General features: G+C 43.1%; 1 protein-coding gene across 1 annotated transcript in view; it reads right to left on the minus strand.

Annotated features, from left to right (window-relative positions):
* CDS2 (CDP-diacylglycerol synthase 2) overlaps positions 1-15,685 on the minus strand; it is a 50,872-nt gene extending 35,187 nt beyond the window's left edge. The window contains exon 1 of the mRNA XM_084886835.1: positions 15,422-15,685. Coding sequence (XP_084742961.1) covers positions 15,422-15,478 — 57 coding nt within the window. The 5' untranslated portion in view covers positions 15,479-15,685. The remainder of the gene's footprint in view (positions 1-15,421) is intronic.
* Between the last annotated feature and the right edge of the window lie 4,172 nt (positions 15,686-19,857).

Consider the following 19,857-nt stretch of genomic DNA (forward strand, 5'->3'; position numbering starts at 1 on the left):
GATAAAACAAAACAAGATAAGGCTATATTTTTAGAACAGTGGGTATGTAATCCAGTTCAAAGAAAGTAATAATGAAACTAATTTCCAAACTAGTGATGAAACAAAAGACAAACAGAAAATGCTGTCTTTTAACTAAAATCCACAGCAATTAGCAATTAAAAGGCTACAGTCTGTGCAGCAAAAACAAATAAGTAAATAATTGTTCATAGTTATCAAACAACAAGTGGGATTTGGAGATGAAAGATTAAGAAGAAAAAATTGTAGTTCAATGGTCTCATCACTCACCTACCCCCAGTTACATTTTAGCACCAAGTAAGAAGTTCACCAAAAATGTACTGAAATCAATGTCACCGGTGATATATATTTTTCTCTTTTTTTCTTTTTTCTTTTCTTTTTTTCCTCCCTTTTCTCTCTTTTCTCTCAGATGTTTCTTTCTAATGAACTGACCATTACACTTCCTAAGTTCTGAAATGGCCCACAGACCGGAGAAAGACATTTCTTTAGGCTCCTGCTTGAAACCAGCAGCTTCGGCAAACTACTGGCCTTGATTCAGGGCCAACACTGATGTATATACTGAAAGCCTTTATTGCATTTTAAATGTTAGTAAGTTTAATTTTGAATTTAGTAAATGTATTTATTTTAATACATTTTAGTAAGTCTTAATTCTGAATAAAAGTTTTAATTTTGCTTATTTTTTATAACATAGGAATAGTCATTCTTATGTTTAGCATTAAAATGTTTATGAATTTAAGTTTTTACTTGACATTCTATAGTGTGTCCAAACTTAGTGCATCTGAACCACTTAGTTTTACTGTCTTTTTAATTTCATAAAATCTTTTTAGCATAAACATTTTTTTAATCCTCACCTGAAGATATGTTTTTTTATTGATTTTTTTTTTTTTTTTTTTTTTAGAGACAGACAATTCGTTGATTGGCTGCCTCCTGTAAGACTGAACTGGCAACTCAGGTACTAGTATGTATTATACCATGACTAGGAATTGAACCCGCAACCTTTTGGTGCATAGGACAACACTCCAACTAACTGAGCCACTCAGCCAGGGCTGTAACATAAACACTTTTTTAAAAAAATACATTTTATTGATTTTTTTATAGAGAGAAAGGGAGAGGGATAGAGAGAAACATCAATGAGAGAGAAACATTGATCAGCTGCCTCCTGCACACCCCCTATTGGGAATGTGCCCACAACCAATGTACATGCCCTTGACCAGAATCGAACCTGGGACCCTTCAGTCCGCAGGCCAAGGCTCTATCCACCGAGCCAAACTGGGTAGGGCCAAAAACACTCAAACAAAATACTGAGGATGATACTAATAAGCACATCATGTTAATGGATCATGGTTACTTTAATACTAAAAATAAATACTGATACTGACATGCCAATATTTTCTTTCTGCTCCTCAACTAAGCTCACAAATTCCTCCTGAAACCAGAGTCCTAGTTCTCAATGCCCAGCCAGTTGCTAATCTTCGCAGCTGCCTTAACACCACTCAACCTCTTAACAACCTTGTGTGCGGGGTACAGCCAAGACTGGCAATGGCCAGGAGTTTATGACCACATCAACAGGAGAGGTGTGTCTTCGAGCTCTGCCTTTGTTCCCCCTGGGACAGTCAGTCTCACCACCCTGCCGGGAAACCCCCATGACAGATCCACATGCCTTTACTGAATTGTGTCTAAGTTACTGAAATCCAGGACAAGGAGCTCAACTCCAGAGAATGCACCTGCTGAAGACAGAGCAAGAGACAGCACGTAACCAGGACTTGGGCAGCCAATTTCCACAGAAGCCTGGATGACAGAATGCGGGACAGAAGGGGATTCCACAGAGGAGCTGGGGCTAAGCTGGACCTCAAGATATAAGGACTCTGAGCAGTGCAGGCCTCACACTGCTGCAGCCTGCAGGGCCTGTGCCAAGATGCCCTTGCCTCCAACTTGCAGGCCCCAAGGAACTCAGTAGCCACTGTCACCACCTCCTCTCTCCAAATACGGATGCAGAATGAGGTAAGGGGTCCCCCACCCCCTATGGCCCTGCTGGCTAACCCTAAGAAGGTCCTCCAGTGTGAGGGGCTCTTTGGCCAAATTGTGGAAGCAATATCACTTGGGAGACCAGGAGGTGAAGAAAGTGGAATGACTATGGCAAAAAGCATGGTACTGAGATTCAGCTCCTCTGGGTTCCAATTCTAACTTGAATTTCAGGCTTTTTTGCTCATCCATGTAAATAGGAGCCAATTCTCCTGATAATCCAGCGAGCCCCCTTCTAGAAATGTATACACATGTGGCCAGCTGCTCACTGTGTGGGCCAGACATTGTAGTAACATCTCAACCGGCTGAGCAGCTCCCCTGCCCTATAGCGATCCTCTAGGCCAGTGGTCAGCAAACTCATTAGTCAGCAGAGCCAACTATCAACAGTACAACGACTGAACTTTCTTTTGAGAGCCAAATTTTTTAAACTTAAACTTCTTCTAACGACACTTCTTCAAAATAGACTTGTCCAGGCCATGGTGTTTTGTGGAAGAGCCACACTCAAGAAGCCAAAGAGCCGCATGTGGCTCGCAAGCCCCAGTTTGCCACCACTGCTCTAGGCTATCGAAGAGGCATGTCTGTGAAAAATGGATAATTTTTAAAAATCCTTTAAAAACAATACCATAGTTTAGATCTCTCAACTTCTTTAACTATTAAAAAACCCTAAAATCAATAAGAAAGATTTGAACATGCCAATGGAAATTATTAGCCAAAGAGAAAGACAATTTGCCAAATAACCTGTATACTTATTTAATTTCACAATAATCAATGACACACACAAAAAAAAAAGGCCACAAGAAATCACTTTTCTTACATCAGATTGAATGAGTAGATGAAAAGAACATTCACACCAAAACCCGTTTGACTTAGTGGATAGAGCGTCAGCCTGTGGACTGAAAGGTCCTGGGTTTGATTCCGGTCAAGGGCATGTACCTTGGTTGCAGGCACATCCCCATAGGAAATGTGTGAAAGAGGCAGCTGATCGATTATTCTCTCTCATCGATGTTTCTAACTCTCTATCTCTCTCTCCTCCTCTCTGTAAAAAATCAATAGAATATATTTTTTTAAAAAGAAAAAAAGAAAAGAACATTCACTGTGGACCAGGATGAGAGAACACTAGTACACTCATATGACACTCATGAAAATATAAATTAGTACCACCTTTCTGAAAGGACATTTGGAATTATGTGTTAAGAGCCTTTAAATGGTTCACATCTCCCTTGATCTAGTCATTCCATGTCTAGAAAATACCCTACGTGAATATCTAAAGAAACATGTAATTGAGATGAGGATGTTCATTACAGTATTGTTTACAAAAAGAAACATCCTCTATGTCCAACGATAGAAGAGTTTAACAAAAGTAGGGAGGAATACCAAGCAGCCGTTTTAAAACCTTAGGAGTAAGATTAGTAGGAAATGATGAAAACGTTAATAGCAATTACATTCTGGTAGCAAAATTAGGATACTTTCATGTCATCTCCACATTTTTCACAAAACAAGTACTGCTTTCATGATTTTAAAAAATACAAAATTACGATATCTAAGCCCCTCAACTCCTCTGTGCCAACACTGCTGTATATAGGTGTAATATGATTTCAAATCCACTTGTTTATGACAATGACAAAGACAAAAACAAGTTGTTTTGAGAAGTAAAGTTGTTTTGATATACGAATTCAAGGATGTCATCATTCTACATCTGTTGTCACTGATAACCAGAGAGCAGCTCCTCTGGGGGCTTATCTATAAGAACTATGGAGAAGCAACTACACCACGGGGTTATCTAGAAAATAAGTACTGAGAGTTTGTGAGCACCATGAGAGAGTTTTGGTTTGAGCAAGATGACTCTTCCTAACTAACTCTCTGATAAGCCTTGGGGTATTCACCTCTTTCTAGCCACGGCACTCCAGGAAGTCAGTGGTGATAAACCTCACGGCTGGCCCTGTGAAAGAGATCAGCCTGCCTACCAACATTGGCATCTTCGTTTCCTAGCAACGTGCTCCAAGGCAGCTCTACGCTAGACACACGCCCCCCTTCCTACCCCCCACTCTCCTACATACTTTAACTCATATAGAAAGGTACACCTCATATTAAATTTGGACTTGATTCCTCTCACTTCCCCTTACCTGGAACAACAGTGTGTTAATCTTTCATATGTTTGGAGTGTGTTATTTCTTTATTTTACTTATCCTATATGCTATTGGCTTGTAAAGTTATAATTCTGACAGCAAATTTGTGCTAAATAAATGGCTGGCAAAGACAACTCAGTCTCTGAGCATAACTTTTGCCACCTCCCAAACAAAAAAACAGACACCTCTACTATCTGGCATGGCCCTCGAGGCCTTCCCATCACACTTGGGGACCCCTGACTCATTCTCTGTCCATCCTTCCAAAGACATTTCTGCTCCCCCAGTTCAAATGTCCACCCCCAACAAGCCTCTTCCTCCACCCCTGCCCAGGCAGGGCTTAAATACCCCAGAATAACGAGGGAAGCCTTGGAGTCACACAGATGAATACATATGGCAATTTAAGTCTTCTAAGCAACCAGAAGAACAAGTCCACAAGGTCAGCTCCCACGACCACCTTACTGGCATATCTTGTTTTATTGCACTGCACTTGATTGCACGTTACAGATGTGGTGTTTTTGTTGTTGTTGTTGTTTACAAATTATAGGCAAGACCATTCACCAGCAAAAAATAAAAAACAGCTCACTTTATTGCCGTGGTCTGGAACCAACCCACTGAGGTATGCCTATACTGAACTCATCAAAGCTAAGAGAGATTAGTGGCCAAGGAAGACTAGAAATTCTGCACCAAATTTCCTGAAAAGAAAGATTCCTGACACAATTTCAAACCATCCTAGTTTTCCATCCCCTTTTTGACCCTTCTGGATATTAAAAGTCTGTGTTTTCTCAACTTATTTTTTATTCATTGATTGATTTGAGAGAGAGGAAGGGAGAGGGATGGAGGAAGGGATGGAAAGGAGGAGAGGAGGAAGGGATAGAAAGGAGGAGAGGAGGAAGGGAGGGAGGGAGGGAGGGAGGAAGGGAAGGAGGGAGGAAAGAGGAGGGAGGGACGGAGGAAAGGAAGGAGAGAGGGAGGGAGGAGAGGAGGGAGGGAGGAGGGAAGGGAGAAAGGGAAGGAGGGAGGAAAGAGGAGGAGGGAGGAAGGGAGGGAGGAGAGGAGGAAGGGAGGAGGGAAGGGAGGAAGGGAAGGAGGGAGGAAAGAGGAGGAGGGAGGAAGGGAGGGAGGGGAGGAGGGAGGGAGGGAGAGAGGGAAGAAGGGAGGGAGGGAGGAAAGAGGAGGATGGAGGAAGGGAGGGAGGAGAGGAGGGAGGGAGGAAGGGAGGGAGGAAGGGAAGGAGGGAGGAAAGAGGAGGAGGGAGGAAGGGCTTTGGTAACATACCACACACACTCTCTTGACTCTCATTGGTTCCCTGCCCTGTCTCCTCTTCTCAGTCAGCCAACTCAAACAATAACATAGTCACATTGCCCTTCTTAATGTCAAGAGCAGAAGCACAGAATTCACGTGTCATCAAACAAAAGGAACTATTTTTATCTCTGACACACACAGACAAAACAACAGAAGTTTAGCAACCTCCTGATTCTAATGTTGTAAGATCAGCTCAGTCAGCTCAGTCTCTCAAACTTCCTGTTGAAGAGGGCAAACAAAGCCACGCCATTTGACCTTAATATCCTATTGAAATGAGAACAGTTAGGATTAAAACCGTGGCCTTAGACAGAAATAGAAGGCGACAGGGATCATCTATGAATATGAGATTTCAACAAAGTAGATTGAAGGGCTAAGATGGATGAAATCGAACAGAGGAAATGCAGCCAAGAGAATACACTTCAGGAAGGCTCCAGGGAAGCGGGAGCACTCTGCTCTCTGATATCCCGGAGGAGCTCTGCATTGAGATCTGAAAACTGGAATGTGGATGAGGTTGAGGGAGTTCAGCTCCCCACCTACTCAACCTAAACTGAAGTCAATCAGACAATAAGACAGCTAAGCACAGAGGTCTGTCAAATTCCCAGTGTCAAAATGTATGACAGAGACCTTAACCAAGACAGGAATCAGGAGGACCTGTAGGGCTCCCACACTCTGTCAGTCAAGGAAGCATGACAGGAACAACTCTATGGTTGTAACAGCCCCTCCCGTTAACTTTCTTTCTCCCCTCTTTAAAGAACCTCCTTCTTGGTCTGGAGCACTTGCACATGACTCGCCATAGCTGCAGGTACCAGACTGCAATCCTTCAATTTGCCTGAAAAAAATCCTTTTTGATAATGAAATACCTAGCAGACTTTCCGTTTAGGGTAGAGAGCAGTCAGGAGAGAGATGAGCCAAAACACTGCTGTGTGTCTCTCCCATTCTTCCTTGTCTGAATGGGAAAGTTTATTTGGGTTACCTTGCCCACGCTCCTACTGTCCCTCTCCCACAATTGTGCTTGGATGGAAGAGGGGTGACAAGTAACCCTTTTAGTACAGGGTCACCAGGCCCCATGAGGAGATTGCTGGATATCAAACTGTGAAAGCTTGCCAGTTCAGGAAGCTCTAGACCACCATCAAAATAAATGTGACTCAGCGAGTCTGACAATCTACCACAGGATGTTAGATTTTGATGAAACTATACAAGAGTTTTCCTAATATGGACCCCATACACATAATGTATCCTCCAAGCTGGGACAATTCTGGGCAAAAGAGTGTCACCCTACTTAACACCCACCTAGTCCACACCCATTACTATTGACTTATTCAATCCTTCTCTTCCTTGGTGAGAAATACAATTCTTTAAAGCAACAGTTCTTGATTTTTTTTTTTTTTTTAATCTCAGGACTTCTTTATACTCTTTTTAAAAAATATATTTTTTATTGCTTTCAGAGAGGATATATATATATAATATATATATTTTATATATATTATAAAATATATATAAAATATATATATTTTAAAAATATATTTTTTATTGCTTTCAGAGAGAGAGAGAGAGAGAGAGAGAGAGAGAAACATCAATGACATGCCCAGCTGGTGTGGCTCTGTGGTTGAGCATCAGCTCATGAACCAGGAGGTCGAGATTCAATTCCTGGTCGGAGCACATGCCGGGTTGGAGCTCAATCACCAGTATGGGGCATGCAGGAGACAGCCAATCAATGACTCTCTATCATCGCTGTTTCTCTCTTTCCCCCCATCTCCCTTCCTTTCTCTGAAATCAATAAAAACTTATTTAAAAAAAAAAAAAAGAAGAAGAAGAAGAAAGAGAGAGAGAGAGAAGAGAGAGAGAGAGAGAGAGAGAGAGAGAGAGAGGAAGACTATAAAGGACCAAATTTAAGAGACCTGAAAAGGGGGCTGAAATTATTTTTTCCTTGTAATTCAAAGGGTGGTTTCAGAGCTGCTAGAAAATACAAAAGACAGATGGACTAGAAGAGGCTGAGAACAAATTCTGAAGTGAGGAAGTTCAATTAGAAGGGTTTGCAACAGTGTAGGCATCAATTCCTGAACTACTGGAAATACTCAGGAGCAAAAGATAAGGAATCCAGATAACCTATGGCAGGGATTGGGTGAGGGAGCAGAAACACTGAGACTAACAGACTTCAAGCTGCAGCAACTCAGAGATCTGATTCTACTTGCAGAGGAGATAGAAGGAGGAGGGAGGGTCAATGTCTAGAATGAGAGAAGTCAGACTTGAGACAAAGTAAGTTTACACTGACTGAGGGCATGCACCTGAGAGTGTTCTGCAGACCATTCAAACCACAGTACTAGGAAGACAAAGATGTGGAGAAGAGGCTCTGAGAGTTACCCACTGAGGGGGATCCAGGGTCCTCACATAAGAAACCCAGGAACAATGTTACCAGTAAATCCCAGGTCTCAATGGCTCTTTCAAAAATAACAAAGTCTAGCCAGGGGTGGCTCCATTGGTTGGAACAACCTCCCAACACCAAAAGATTGTGGGTTCAATTCCAGGTTAAGGCACATATCTAGGCTGCAAGTTCCATACCCAGTCTATGGGAGGCGGCCAATCAATGTTTCTCACATCAATGTTTTTCTCCTCTCTCTCTCTCTCTCTCTCTCTCTCTCTCTCTCTCTCTCTCTCTCTCTCTCTCTCTCTCTCTCTCTCTTCTTTTCCTCTCTTCCTCATCCCCTCCCTCCCTCTTAAAAAGAAAAAATCAATGAACATATCCTTGGGTGAGGATTTTTTTTTTTAATTTTAAAAAGCCAAGTCTTCACAGAGAAGCCCCAGCTGGCCCTGTGGTGATTCCATACAAAGGTAAACAAATCAAAAGGCCATCTGGCCCTGGCTGGGTGGCTCCGCTGGTTGGAGCGTCATCCCATTGACCAAAAGGCTGTGGGTTAGATTCCAGTCAGGGCACATATCTAGGTTGCAGATTCAGTACCCAGTAGGGGCACATACAGGAAGCAACCAATCAATGTTTTTCTCTCACATCAATGTTTCTCTCTCTCTCTCTCTCTCTCTCTCTCTCTCTCTCTCTCTCTCTCTCTCTCTCTCTCTCTCAATTAAAAATTGTGTGTTGTGGGGGGGGTTATTTTTAAAAAAGGACATCTGATTTCGGAAGTACAGGTCAGGTCCTTCCATCCAGACAGCAGTCGCTCATAGCACCACAACTGGAATGAGGGGCTGCATCTGGGGAGAACTAGGTAGGAAGGAAGGTGTTCACAGTGCACTCTTTGCCACCTATCAAATTCTGAACCATGTGTTACTCAGTCAAAGTAACATAATAAAGTTTAACTTTCCTTAAAAGGTCACTCAACTTAGTAGGCCCTACGCCATCTCCCCTGTTGGGGCAAACAGTATGAGAACAAAGATCAGGGACCGGCAGGATGAGCTGCCTAATGGGGATCAGGTCTGCCCTCCTCGCTGGCACCGTACCACCATCCCAACCAGGCAATCATCACGTGGCAAGGTTTGGAAGGCAAAAACTCTGCCCAATGCCAGTAATAAATGAGTATTTTTCCAACAAGACCCTAGCAAAATTAATAATCAAGTGTCTCTGTCTCCTTTCCAAACCAGAGGCAGCACGATACAGGAAAGGCTGTGCTTCCTCACCCCCAGCAGCCTCCGGTGCCAAGCAGGAAAGCCAGGGTGTTACAGCACATGGTACAGGTTGGGAGAGTACGCAAATCAGAAATATTGACACTTATATTTTCCCAAATGGTTTAAAGGGTGATTATTTGCACTGCAAAATTATCAATAGTTACAAGATTCATTTCAAAGAGTCCCCATATGCATTCAAGTTATAAATTTCTTCAAATCAGTGGAGAAAAAAAGGATTATTTGGAGCCAAAATTGGTAGAAAATCCTCATGAACACAAACACCAGCCATCCTCAAACTCGAGTTAACAGAGATTGGATACAGCACACTGGATCCTGTGAATGTCCTGAGGAAAAGGTGTGTTGAACACTGAATGATTATTGCTAGAACAAATAGTTCTGACACTAAGAGTCATCAACCAGAAAGCATTTATTCTGAGCAACCTCACACAGCTCAGAGTACCGCCCTGGGAGTTCCTTTCAAGGATACCCCAGAGGCTGCTCTCAGAAATGGACTTCAAAATAGATAACCACCAGTCACCCAATAACTGGGAAAACTGGGCCTAACCAACTGTTCTACCAAAAGAACAAATTGTTTCTCAGAATCTCCACATTGACTATCTGGGAGTATATTTTGACTTTTTGAAAGACTTATTTTGCTGTTTTTATTTTATTTTTTGTAGCCACATAAGAAAAACATATGACGTTTGGGCTTTCTTTTGTTGTTGTTGTTCTTTTTGGGCATTTTTTCTATTAAAGTCAATCAATGCAGAAGCTCTTAAAATCTGTACGCTAATTATGTGCCCTTGAAATGGTTAATTGTATGAAGCTTTTTAAATTCTCTCTTTTTCTTTTCCTCATTATGACAATTAACCATTCTGCACCTAATAAACTGTGTGACCTTAAGTAAGTAAACTCTCTGGGCTATGATATCCACTTCTATAAAATAACCTCTAGGATCCCTTCAAGTTGTAACATCTGATAAGAGCAATTTAACATTTTTAAAAGACATGAATTAGTCGAAACCGGTTTGGCTCAATGGATAGAGCGTCGGCCAGCGGACTGAAAGGTCCCAGGTTTGATTCCGGTCAAGGCATGTACCTGGGTTGCGGGCACATCCCCATTAGGGGGTGTGCAAGAGGCAGCTGATGGATAATTCTCTCTCATCGATGTTTCTAACTCTCTGTCCCTCTCTCTTCCTCTCTGTGAAAAATCAATAAAATATATTAAAAAATAAAAATAAATAAATAAATAAAAGACATGAATTATTCTAAGAAAAAATCACATATTTGTGCACACACGCACACAAACATTTTAAACAAAATTAGCTTTAAAAAACAATTTTAGCCCTAGCTGGTTTGGTTCAGTGGATAGAGCATCGGCTTGCAGACTGAAGAGTCCCAGGTTAAATTCCAGTCAAGGGCACATGTCTAGGTTGCAGGCTTGATCCCCAGTGGGGGATGTGCAGGAGGCAGCCAATCAATGATTCTCTCTCATCATTGATGTTTCTATTCCTCTCTCCCTTCCCTCTCCCTTCTTCTCTAAAATCAATAAAAATATATTTTTTAAAAATAAAAACTATTTCAAATATTCATGAATTGGGAAGTCATTGAATTTTAAAATAAAATTATACTGTTAATCAACATAAATTAAGAAACTTAAAATGGTGGGTATATGTCCCAATGGTGGGTTTGGCTCAATGGATAGAGCGTCGGCTTGGGGACTGAAAGGTCCCGGGTTCGATTCCGGTCAAGGGCATGTACCTTGGTTGCGGGCATATCCCCAGTAGGGGGTGTGCAAGAGGCAGCTGATCGATGTCTATCTCTCATCGATGTTTCTAACTCTCTATCTCTCTCCCTTCCTCTCTGTACAAAATCAATAAAATATATTTTAAAAAATGGTGGGTTTATGACAAATCAATCTTTCACCATTTCTCCCTATTTTTAAGGCTGGGAACCAAAGTTAAGATTCACTGATTTTTCAATACCAAAGTACTTCTTAATGAAGAAAAATTTTTTAAACAAAGCATTTCTTCTATATCTGAAGTAGTTATAGTTCTTAAAATAAGATTTTATTATTTTAGTAGTTCACTCTTAAAAGTCTTATCAGAAACCCCACTTCTAATTATTCAACACTATCCTACAATTTTTAGCTTGTGCTGAAGGAAAGATAATTGTATACAACAATGTTCCTTCTACAGCTAAAGCCTGACTGTGGTTCTGAGCACTGAAAACCTCAGCAAGAAAATGAACTGAAAAGAAGGCCAAGCTTCATCCATAACATTTTCCTTAAAAGGTGATGAACAGGAAAAGACTACTCCAAACATGTATAACTCGAAGGTTTAATCATCCAAGAATGGAAAGTGAATATTAAAGTTTTGGTTTTGTTTTTTGTAAAACGATGTTTCAACCAGAATAACTAAAGTATTATTACAATGTGACTCTTCCTGCCCTACCTATATAACATGTATACTCACTTAATCCACATGAACGGCCTCTGATGCACATGCTGTTTTATGGCTCCATTTTAGAGATGGACAAACTGAGGCTTTTATACAAGTGATTTGCTCAGTTATACATCTCATAGAGTGCAGAACCCAGGCTCAAGATGAATCTGACTCCTAAGCCCAGCTTTAAAATTTAAACTCCCTCTTCTAAATAAGGTCACTATTTCCTCCTGATACTCGTTGCATCAATCTAGACAGGAAGCCTGGAAGGGAGTAGAGCTCTAATTTAAATAACACCCCAGCATCTAAGAACAGCAGAAAACCGCAAACCTTCACTCTAACCTTTAAAACAAAGACTCCTGAAATGCCAACCCAATCACAAATTTTAAGATGCCAATCTTTTGGCCCATGCTTCATCCTCTTCTTTCCTAAACTACATTGTAAAAACATGGTTGGAAAGGAAGAGAATCATTCCCAATGTTTAAATTCCAAGTTTCTTAGTTTGGCAACAATACTGTGCTTTGGAACTTTAAAATTATAAGCATGGTTCCCAGAGAAAAACATTTCCTTTATTAGCAACAGGCTCTGAAAATTCCATTCTGATGCTAAATATAACAAAACATCTCTAACTTTTGTAATAAACACATTCTCCAGACTATTTTGAAACTAATGATTGTGTGCTTATTTACAAGACAATTTTGCCATAGCGGTTAAGCAACTGTAACATTTTAAAGAATCTTTCAACAATTCTTTTAATAAATTGATCTGATATTGTTTTCTGAATTCTCCTATGAAATAAGCAAGTTCCCATTTCACAATTCATTTCCCTAAAGAGATCGCCTTTTTAGTTATTCCTAATTTTCTTAAGTTCTAACAAGAATATGGGAAAGCACTGCTCAGGTAGCTCGGTTGGTTAAGAGCATCTTCCTGATACCCTAAGGTTGCAGGTTCAGTCGCTAGTTAGGGTACATTCAGGAAGCAGCCAATGAATGCATGTGTGAGTGGAGCAGTTCTTTCATTTTCTCTCTCCCTCTCTCCCTCTCTCCCTCTCTCCCTCTCTCCCTCTCTCCCTCTCTCCCTCTCTCCCTCTCTCCCTCTCTCCCTCTCTCCCTCTCTCTCATAAATAAGTAATTTTAATTTTTAAAAAAAAGATTACTGATAAAGCCAAAAGCATGGAAGGTATTGCAACCTATGAAATGAAATAAATCAATATTCTTTAAAACTCTACAGTAGGGGTGTCGAACTCAATCAGAGAAGGGGCCAAAATCTAAAATCCAGCCTAAATCGCGGGCCGAATGGTTTACTGAACAATCATAAACTGACAATGTCATAAACTGACAGCGGATTGCAGTGATGACAGCGCGGTGCGGGCCACATTGCAAGGCCTGGCGGGCTGGATTTGGCCCGCGGGCCTTGTGTTTGATACATGTGCTCTACAGTATACACTCAACAAAGGCAAATATAAGCAAGAAGTTCAGAGTGTTCTGAGATCTTCCAATTATCTAAGATTAGTCTAATATAAGCAAGAAATTCAGGCAGTGATGGGAAGAGGGACTGTTTGCTTGTTCGGAGCTAATGGACTGCATCAGGCTTTTAACAGAATACAGTAGCTGCTGTACTTTAGGAAGCAACACGAGCTTAGTGGACCTCACAACCCCAGGCATTCTGACATTGTCTAAGTGGTTTAAGAGCAGTTGTAAAAAATTAAGGCACGTTTAGCTGGACAGCTCCTCCTGTCCTCCCTACCTAAAACAGGGATGAGAAAGTCTTTTCTTGTTAAGAGATTTTTGTGGGGCATTTTGGTTTTTGTGGGTTTTTGTTGTTTACTTTATTGAATTTATTGGGGTGTCATTGGCCAGCACGTTTTCTCTGGAAGATGGGTCCAAGGAGTTTTGGGTGGGGAGGATAGGAACTTGGTTTCACCTTGTAATCCAGTGGGGGGGAGTGGGGGAGACAGGGGGAAGTTGTTTTATTTTTTTATCAGCAAGTATGTCTAATTATAACAAATAGGTTTTTTAAAAATATATATCTTTATTGATTTCAGAGAGGAAGGGAAAAGGAATGAGAAATAGAAACATCAATGATGAGAGAGAATCATTGATTGCTGCCTCCTGCACGTTCCCTACTGGAAATCAAGCCCACAACCCAGGCATGTGCCCTTGACCGGAATTGAACCTGGGATTCTTCAGTCCGCAGGCCAAGGCTCTTTCCACTGAGCTAAACCAGCGAGGGCTACAAATAGCTTTTAAAAAACATAGCCCACTAGTTCTCATGCCTTCTTTTTTCTCCCTCTTCTCACACCTTCAAGGCCCCAAAGTGCCATTAATAAGTCTGACCCTGTCACCCTGAAGCAGGGCTGCATGGCCTCCAACTAGTATACAGGGTGGGAATAGAGTTCCCCCAGGCCCAACCAGGGTATTTAATAGGAAAAGTAGAGATTTCAAAGTACCTTGTTTCTGCAACTAACTCCTAAACTTACACAGAAGCGCTAAATTTTCTCCAAATTTTATTCTAAAAATCAACATGGAGTGTTCTCCTTGGATGATCCTCTGTCAAAAGCAACAAGAGTTGTTTAAAGCTAAACATTCTTTCACCTAAGACATCCCTCCTGGTAAAACTACTCTGTTTGCACCATATCACCAAATCTGCCTTCCTAATGTCTCCCTAATACCCACTTCCCTCCAGTGATCTGCAAGCTACATAAGTGGGTGCAGGGATTGGTGGAAACCACTGCTCCTCAGCTCCAGCCAAATGTTCATCAAGTGGGGACAAGATGGAGGATCTTCCAATTATGCAACATAAGCAAGAAACTCAGATCGTTACTGATGAGAGAGAAAGAGAGAATTTGTGGTTCCACTTATTTATGCATTCATTGGTTGATTCCTGTGTGTGCCCTGGAGAGGAATAGAACTTAAGGGGCTATAGAACCAAACGGAGCTACCCTGTCAGGGCAAGTCTTCTTGTTTTAATTTAAAGGAACGCCTGGACCAGAGAAAACATTTGCAGGTCACCCGCTAGCAACAACCCCCAAGTTAGCCATTCCCTTTCATCCTGGTGCAGGCTCCCTCAATCCATTCTACACACCGCTGCCAACTCAAGTGCTCAAAACCAAGCACTGCTCGAAACGCTACCATCAAGTCCCCACCTACATGCTGTCATTCACACACCCCTTTACCTTCCTCAACCCCCTACACAAACCTTTCACTTCAATGAAAACAGTCTACTCCCCTCACCCCTCACCCCCCAACCAGCTGCATCCCCGCCAAGATGGTCTCTGTCCTTTCCCTCTTGTACCACATCAATGTCCACACTCAAAGCAGGGAGCAAGCCCCTCTCTGGGGAGTAGACTTTCCAACACCTGCTGACTGCGTGAGTCAAGAGACCTCTCTGCTTAAAGCCAATGGATTTCGCTTTCAAGGGATTTAAATGTCCCCAGGGTCTGGTCTTGATACCACCCCCAAAAAAATTAAAAAAATTTTTAGAGGGGTGCGGAACAGCCTCAGCCGGGCACAGAGGAGTAGAGTCGCCTGCCCGAGAAGGCTTTACGGGGGTCTCCAAGTCTTCACCCCCGGGAAGACCTCAGGATGTGAGGGGCTGCAGGGGCACCCAAACCATCCCTGGGAGGCAGGCGGCGGTGCGCAAACTCCCGCGCGCTCCTTCCTGCGCCTCGGGGAGACCACCCCCAATCGGACCCCAGAGCCGTGTTCCGGGGAACCCCGACTCGCAGACCCCTGACGCGCTCCTCGGGGATCCCGCAGCCAAGGACCCTCGCGCTGCCAAGGCCCGGGGCCGCCGGCCGCCGCCACAAAGAGCTGGACCGCCCCTCCTGCGCGTGCCACCCGCGGACCTCCGGCAGGAGCCGCTGCCCCGACCGCGCCCAGCCGGATGCCGCCTTTACCTTCTCCACCGGCGGCGCGTCCGGGTCGCGGACCGCCCGAAGCCTCAGCTCGTTCATGCTGGAGACTCGGGGCGACGTCGGCGCGGACAAGCAGCGCAGCCGCCCGAGCGGGAAGCTCAGCGCGGGCGCGGGCGCGGGCGCGGGCGGACGGCGCTCGGCGGAGCCCGCTCTGCCTCGGAAGCACGCAGCTTCGCAACAGCTCGCAGGCCCCGGAGCCGCCGGGCCGCCAGCCCTTGACCTCGGCCCCGCCCAGCGGCGCCACCACCCTTTCACCGGGGCGGGGCGCAGTGGGCCTCCTCCCGCGCCGCCGGGGCCCGGGAGCAAGCGCGCACGCGCGCCGGGACATCCACCAATGGCGCGAACCCACCAGGGAGGCTGGGCAGCGAGGGAGGGGCGGAGTAGAAAGGCGAGCATTGGACAGCAACGTGAGGGGGCGGGGAAAGGCGTGCGTTTCCGAGGAAGACTAGCCAATGAGAGCTCCCGCAAGGCCGAGGATGGCCGGCGCTGGCATCCTAGCTCCTAGAGGTAACGGGTTTGCTGGAGGTGAGAGGCGGCCACCCAGGGACTGCATCTGGGCTTTTGTGTCCCATGTAGCTAGGGTTTTTCCGTCCAGCTTGTAGACGCTCGTGAAATCCTGAGTGAAAAGTCCTGGGAGCCCACTGTGTAAGAGGCGGTCGTCACGTGATAAGGAGGTGAAACCCAAACTTCAGTCTGTATTGTTTTTGCAAAGTTGTCTCTAATACTTACTGAGAGTTAATTATGTGCTAAGCACTGAACCAAATAATAGCATGAATCTATCTCGTTTAATATGCACAAAGTTTGGCAGAGAAGATCTTCCACGGTTTTTCAAATTTATGTCTTCTGGGCCTTTTTTGGACGATAATACTGCCAACTTTGTTCATAGGCAAATCCCTTATGTACTTGACACAGCCTAAGTATTTGTTGAAAGGATTTAAATTTTCTCCTAAAGGAAAATAATTTAACCAAGGTTTCACAGCTAGAAAGTGTCCACTAAGAATTAGAACACAGATCTGTTATTGATTTCAGAGAGAAAGGGTGAGAGGGAAACATCAATGATGAGAGAGAATCACTGACTGGTTGCCTCCTGCACGCCCCCACTGGGGATTGAGCCCAGGCATGTGCTCTTGACCAGAATAGAAACCAGGACTCTTGCCCTGGCTGGTTTGGCTCAGTGGATAGAACGTCAGCCTGTGGACTGAAGGGTCCCAGGTTCGATTCCCGTTGGGGGCATGTACCGGTAGGGGGTGTGCAGGGGGCATGTACCGGTAGGGGGTGTGCAGGAGGCAGCTGATTGATGTTTCTCTCTCATCAATGTTTCTGACTTTATCCCTCTCCTTTGGTCCTCAGGCCCATGCTGTGTCCACAGCCAAACTGGTTAGGGCCAGATCTGATTCTTACCAAAGCGCATACTAACCTATGTTACATAAGCATCACCTTCAATGGTCCTCATTCACTGCCTTGTAAGTGATGTAAAACAAGTATATGTTCTTAAGCATATTGTAATTTAACAAGGAAAGAAGCTTGCACACAAAAGAATTAGTTTTGTGTAAGCAATTTTGATCTCAACTGTGGAGTTTGGGAAAAACAGAATTCTAGATTTCTTTAAGAGTATATTTCGAAGTTCCTGTAATAGTACTTCACGGTGACAATAAGATGAATGTGGAAGAACACTAAACACAGATTATGTTTTCTTTTGTATTAACAACATTGCACAAATACTTGTTTGGGTTTATTTAGAGAAACAGACCACTCCCTTCAGTTTATCTCTGTAAATTATTTACATAAAGCTTTGCCTTTGTTTTCTTTTGTCTTTTTTTTCATGTTATTTGTAAAAGTAAATAACATGCTGATGTTAATTTTAAAATTCCTAATCTGTTGAGACCTGTGTGACCACCGTTTTGACTCTTCAGTGGTCACTTCTTGAGTAAATTAAGTAACTTTTATTATCTAAAAAACCTAGAAGGACATGAATGCAGAGAGGGCCACAAAGGTCATCCTCTTGAGACAGGTGAAGGTGCTGGTGTCCCGATCCTCACCTTTAGGGTACAAAATGGTGAGAGGTCACATCTGAGTGAATAAACATCACATCAGTCCTTCTAGAAGCTCAGCTCTTCCTTTTTAAACCCAACCTAATGTAAAGGAGATTAGAGAACCAGTTCACTTAGATCAGAGTTTCAGTATGATTATTAAAGTAGATAACCCCCTACAATTTGGCCTGAAGAAATTTCTCATCCATAACACTCAGCCCGTCAGGCTAACTGAACTCAGACCATTTACATTCTGGAAGTCAGTGCTGTGGAGAAGAGGGGTCAGGTACTCAGACTTCTGGAAGCCATGCTAGTAGACCTTTAGGTCAGCTTTAGGGCTTATCCATCAATTGTAGAAAGAAAGAAAAATAACCCCCACCTGCAGACCAAAGAAGAATTTTATTCCTGCCGAAACCGGTTTGGCTCAGCGGTAGAGCGTCAGTCTGCGGACTGAAAGGTCCCAGGTTCGATTCCGGTCAAGGGCATGTACATTGATTGCGGGCACATCCCCGGTAGGGGGTGTGCAAGAGGCAGTTGGTCGATGTTGCTCTCTCATTGACGTTTCTAGCTCTCTATCTCTCTCCTTTCCTCTCTGTAAGAAAAATCAATAAAATATTTTTTTTAATTTATTCCTTTCCATTACCTTCCATTTCCTCCTCTATCCCTGATTTTTCTTTTCCTCATATTAGCACTTTCTTTTAGGGTCATTTCTTCCAGGTTTGTGGCATATCTTATATACAGCGATTTCATTGCACTCCTTGGTTAGTTCCATTATTTTGAGATGTTATTTTGATTAATAGAACTAGCATGAGATTTTTCATCTCCCAGAATATGCAAGCTGTGATCTCAGCATGAGTGCACAGCTGTCGCTATAATTATTATTCTATAATAAAAATACCTCCCCCTTTCTTGATATTTAAAAACTGCATTGGGCCCAAACCTGTTTGGCTCAGTGGATAGAGTATCAGCCTGCAGACTGAAGGGTCCCAGTTTCTCGCTCAGTGATGTTTCTAATTCTCTATCCCTCTCCCCTCCTCTCTGTAAAAAATCAATGAAATATATTTTTTTAAACTGAATTGGTACAAACAGCAAGAAAATTACCCAGTCTCTTCCACCTCCGCGGCAGGGGGCAATAAGATGCAAAGGGTCCCAGATTGAGAGAGGGATGTCTGAATGCTGGCTTAGGCAGATCCCCCTGGGGACATCCCCTGAGGGGCCCCAGACTGTGAGAGGGCACAGGCCGGGCTGAGAAACACCCACACAAATTTCGTGCAATAGGCCTCTAGTCTGTTAATAAAATTATATTGGTTTCAGATGTACAATTCTGTAATACATATTGTATTGTGTATTCATCATCCCAAGTCAAGTCTCCTTCCATCACCATTTATCCCCCCCATACCCTCTTCTATATCCCCCATTCCCCAATATTTATATTCTTACCTTTTCATCCTACCTTCTGTGCACTTACATCCAGATAAAATAATTTTAGAAAATTGGAATATTATTATTTATACTGTTTCATAACCTGACTTTTCTTTTTATTAAACTAGAGGCCTGATGCATGAAATTCATGCACTCGGGGTGGGGGGCCTTCAGCCCTGCCTGTGCCCTCTCACACTCCAGGAACCCTCAGGGGATGTCCAACTGACATAGGCCTTCAGGGAGTCAGGCATCCTTAAATGCTGCCGAGGAGACTGCTGCGCTTGACTGCTGTAAGCTCGGCTTCTGGCTGAGTGGCACTGCCCTGGTCAGTGCGCATCATAGCAACCTGTTGTTCCGCTGTTCAGTAGATTTGCATATTAGCCTTTTATTATATAGCATGCCCTTTAAGAATGGTATTTGAAAGGCTATATGGGGCCCTGTCCAGGTAGCTCAGTTGATTTGAGCACTGTCCCTGTATGACAAGGTTTCAGGTTCCCATCAGGACATATATAAGAATCAACCAGTGAATGCATAAATAAATGGCACAATAAATCAATGTCTCTCCCTCTCCATCTTCTTCTCCCTCTCCATTCCTCTCTCAAATATATATATATATATATATATATATATATATATATATATATATATGTTATATTCCATTCGTCTTGCTGATTTATCATAATTTACCTAAGAAACATCATATTAGAATTCAAGGTTATTTCCAATTTTAGGGGAATTATTCATAACTCTGTAAGAATCATTCTTTTTAAAAAATATATATTTTATTGATTTTTTACAGAGAGGAAGAGAGAGGGATAGAGAGTTAGAAACATCGATGAGAGAGAATCATCGATCAGCTGCTCTTGCACACCCCCTACTGGGGATGTGCCCGCAACCAAGGTACATGCCCTTGACCAGAATCGAACCCGAGGGGTCCCAGTCCGGAAGCCGATGCTCTATCCACTG

The sequence above is a fragment of the Pipistrellus hanaki genome, assembly GCF_964339955.1.
Source record: "Pipistrellus hanaki genome assembly, chromosome: 6".
Taxonomy (NCBI): domain Eukaryota; kingdom Metazoa; phylum Chordata; class Mammalia; order Chiroptera; family Vespertilionidae; genus Pipistrellus; species Pipistrellus hanaki.